This window comes from Rasamsonia emersonii (assembly GCF_000968595.1).
Source record: "Rasamsonia emersonii CBS 393.64 chromosome Unknown ctg1118621760594, whole genome shotgun sequence".
Taxonomy (NCBI): Eukaryota; Fungi; Ascomycota; class Eurotiomycetes; order Eurotiales; family Trichocomaceae; genus Rasamsonia; species Rasamsonia emersonii.
In genome coordinates this window covers 3,292-7,085 of record NW_013562877.1, presented here as the reverse complement: position 1 = coordinate 7,085, position 3,794 = coordinate 3,292, and the positions used below count along the sequence as shown (strand labels likewise).

Here is a 3,794-nt window from a genome sequence, read left to right as displayed (position 1 = left end):
CTGCATTGCTAAGAATAGATACCGAACGATTATCTGACTTGCTACCGTATAATCTCTCTGGTGTGCTATGGCAAGAGTACTGGGTGGGCTCTGCAACTGTCTATTTTGAGGGGCCCTCCTTTCCAGGAGAGATTGAGGTACAGAACGTCTACAAGCCTTCCAGAGGGGCCATCGGCCATCTCCGCAGGACCACCTGCAATCTGCATACTGCGATGGTCCAGTACCCAGTCGAGGTCAGCAATGGGACAGTGACGTTAACACCACAATCTGTCTTTAAGAACAACACAGTCGAGCTGCAGTATCCAGTTGAGGAATACGCCGGGCTAGGAATCTGGCCCTCCTCTGTCGGCGGTATTGCAGTAGCAGCCCAGACACTCTTTGGGAGTAATATGTCACTCTACTTCGACTCCATCTACGCCATTGATTCGACAGGCCCAATGGCCAGCAACTACATGAACTCATCTGCGGAAGATGTCGGTACTGTGAATATGACCTGGACCGATCCGACGCCGGATCTGCTCTCCGGGATCCGCGAGCTGGCTTTCCGAGCTGCCGTCTTCAAGTCAAATGCCTCTTATTACCAGACAGTGAACGGAACAGAGACAGCCATCGAGACCGTCTATATAGCCCATTACAAATTCCTGTACGCTGCCCTCGCATTTGTGATCTTTGGTGTTGTCGGGATTGTGCCCCTCTTCATGGGCTGGTGGTATCTCGGCCGGCCCGTGTCGCTCAGCCCCGTGAAGATCGCGAAGGCTTTCGCAGCTCCTCTTCTCCAGGGCGGAGACAGCAACGCGGACGTTAACGCACTGCTGGAGATTTTTGGATCTCGCGAGGTGCGGTATGGCGCCGTGGCGGTCGCGGCCCGTCGACTTGCGCATCCAGGAGGAGGGTTCGTCGTGACTGATGGATTTGGATTGAGGCTGGAGATCGCGGAGCAGGAGCGGGTGAGCTGGCCGCTGAAGGGAGTTGTATATTAAATAGTTAATGCAAGCAATATATATGACTCCAGTCTGATTTAGCCCTTCTGCAAGGTAGGGGGAGTCGATATCATTATAGGCCCGTATCTAACCTCCACAATATATATATGTATTTACAAGCCTTTAACGAGGGTCATGAAACGTTGATCGGGTTCGCCAGTACGGATGAACAGGCATCTACGCATTCCTTCAGGAAACTATGGTGGCTGAAAAAGAACAAACTTTTAAAAACCAAAGAATGTCTATCTATCTTTTCCTTAGGCAGCCATCGTGGCCTACCTAACCTTTTAAAAGAGCATCCCCGACGGTAATGCCTGCTTTCTAAACAGGACTACGCATGACTGACCCGCGCTTGCCTGAATCACGGCTGGAGACAGTATGCTTGCCAAAAAAACAAACTTCGCGACATTCAGAAATGGCTGGATGCAGTGCCAATCCATTCCTCTCTCGTGACTGAGGCCGAAGAGGCAACGAAAAAAAAAGCCGGATCGATACGGTCAAGAAAGAAAGTGAAGGGGTTCCAGCTTCAAGACCATCGAAAAAAGGCCCGCCAGTCTCTTCCATCCGAGCCAGAACTGGTATCGAGTCCCCCCCCCCCATTGGGAACCACACTCGATGATACGACGACACCATCGACCAGCCAGAAAAGCCTAACGATGAGAGATTTACGGATTACCTATGGATCCGGGAATACTCTTCGTGTCCAGGACAAGAGTTCTAGAAGGATATGGACGGGGAAACAGAGAAGGTTTCTGGGCCATCTAAAGCCATCACTTACTTACCTTAATGGCCATTGTACTCATCGATCTTCGAGTAAGTGCATTCATTCAACGATGTGAATGTTTGTTGTTTATTATTCTCACTCACTAACGAGAATCTTTAATCTTTACAGAATATGATAGATCCCAGAGATTAATGAAGAATGAATGTTTGGATCGAGAACAACACTGGTCACACCAACATATCAAATTAATAGAAGGGTGCATCGAAGGCACCCTGAGGTCGGCAGATCAGTATCGCCACGAAGGCGATGAAAGCGATTGGTGCGAAAAGGTTGCCGGAAAGATATTGGAGAGGAGACGATCTGCCTGCTGTGGAGCAGCGACATTATATTCGTCAATGTGTCAGCAGCGCTTATCTCTTCCCTTAGATATATCCTATCCAGATGGCTAATACAGACCTTGCATGTAGCCAGAACACATTTAAATATAGCGCCGGTTTCGAACAGACCGATTCACCCAGAGAAGACAGCCGCTGTCAGCAAGCAAATCGATTATGTTCTCGGACTTGCTCCCTCTAGCGATGAACAGAGCGCCATTCGGAAATATTTCCGTACCTTAATGGCCGACGAGCAGAGCCTAAACCAGGCTCTCACATCCATCCCCCAACTCCCTATCTTCCTGGATATCGAGGTCAAAAAGGGTGATCAGCGAGATCCATTGATCCAGGCTGGGATTTGGTGTGCCGCAGGAGTGAAGAAGAAACTCCGTATGGGCTGGACCACGGAGATATGGAAACTTCTCTAAGCGAGCCGATGCGTGCTGTGGACCAAGGTCACAACCTATACAACTAAGCTTTGTTCTCGAGATTGGATTGTCAGAATCATCTTCACTGCTAGCAATAGATGCACGGGGGTGGATGGAAACAAGGGGATCAACTGTTCAACTTGCCGTTATGATGAAAATTTATCGAAGGCAATCCAGAGATTGTTGTGAAGCGCTGGGAGATAGCCCCTCGACAACATTCTATGTCCACTCGAGCCACACCTTTATCTGCTTCTATAATTCATGAAGTACAGATGACATGTTTGAATAATACAGCTACAGTGACTAGATTAATGACTCTACCTTTTCAAAACATAGTGGGCCGTCCTATGGATCCAAGCAAACCCCATGAACGAAACTTTACCATTACTCAACAACAGTTTCAGAAAATTGCAGAGGAGATCTGGGAGAAACAGGATTTTATCTAATTTGAGAATGAGGTACAAAGGAATGCATCAAGCCTGGGAATTAGGTGGATGTGAGGGATTGCAAGCTAGCGTGAATGACAACTCTGCTTAGTAGCCCATCCGGATATTAGGCACCCCGTGGAAGCCTTCCACAGGAGTCCCGTATTGTTAACGATATTTGGGAAGCCATTCGTATATTAGGCACCTTGGGGAAACCTTCCACAGGGTGCCTTAGGAGGCATGGTTGTGTTGCTATCCTAGGATAGCAACAGAAAGAAAACCCACTTAGAATGGGAGACCTTGATGTAGTACAGAGTAGAAGGATGTTTATATATATATAAATGGGAAGAAAAATCCAGAACATACACCGTACTTCATCGTCGTCGCCAACCCTGCTTTTGGAATGCAACTCGGGTTATACACACACAGTATTTCTTTTATTTTACTCTTCTATATATCCCTTTCCTTTCTTATCTGGTACGTACGACCATAGGGTGTGGAAAACAGGGCTTCCCGTCCGCTCAGCCGTACTTAAGCCACACGCCGGCTAGTTAGTAGTTGGGTGGGTGACCACCAGCGAATCCCAGCTGTTGTACGTTTTTTTCGGTCCTTTTTTAAAAAAAAAATCCCGCTTTAATTACTTTCTCGATTTCTTTGTGTGTGGTAGGATTTCGCCTCTTTTTTTTTTTCGTAGTGAAATTGGGTAGTATGTACAGTATGGAATACTCTCTTAACACTCTATTCTACATTGCGTGATGACTGAGACTGAGGTCCCGAGGTGTAATAGTAAAGACAGGGCCAAATTAATTCCAGTCAGCTATAATACCAGTAAAATCAGTCAATCATATATTACAGAGCTCCGC

At 47.3% G+C, this 3,794-nt stretch overlaps 1 protein-coding gene across 1 annotated transcript; it reads left to right on the top strand.

The window, feature by feature from the left end:
* Nucleotides 1–212: 212 nt before the first annotated feature.
* On the top strand, nt 213–2,952 carry T310_7821 (uncharacterized protein; the record flags this gene model as incomplete). Its single annotated transcript, XM_013469386.1, has 7 exons — nt 213–947; nt 1,013–1,034; nt 1,310–1,356; nt 1,394–1,793; nt 1,873–2,103; nt 2,172–2,468; nt 2,675–2,952. 7 exons carry the CDS (start codon nt 213–215, stop codon nt 2,950–2,952), a joined length of 2,010 nt encoding a protein of 669 aa, XP_013324840.1.
* Between the last annotated feature and the right edge of the window lie 842 nt (nt 2,953–3,794).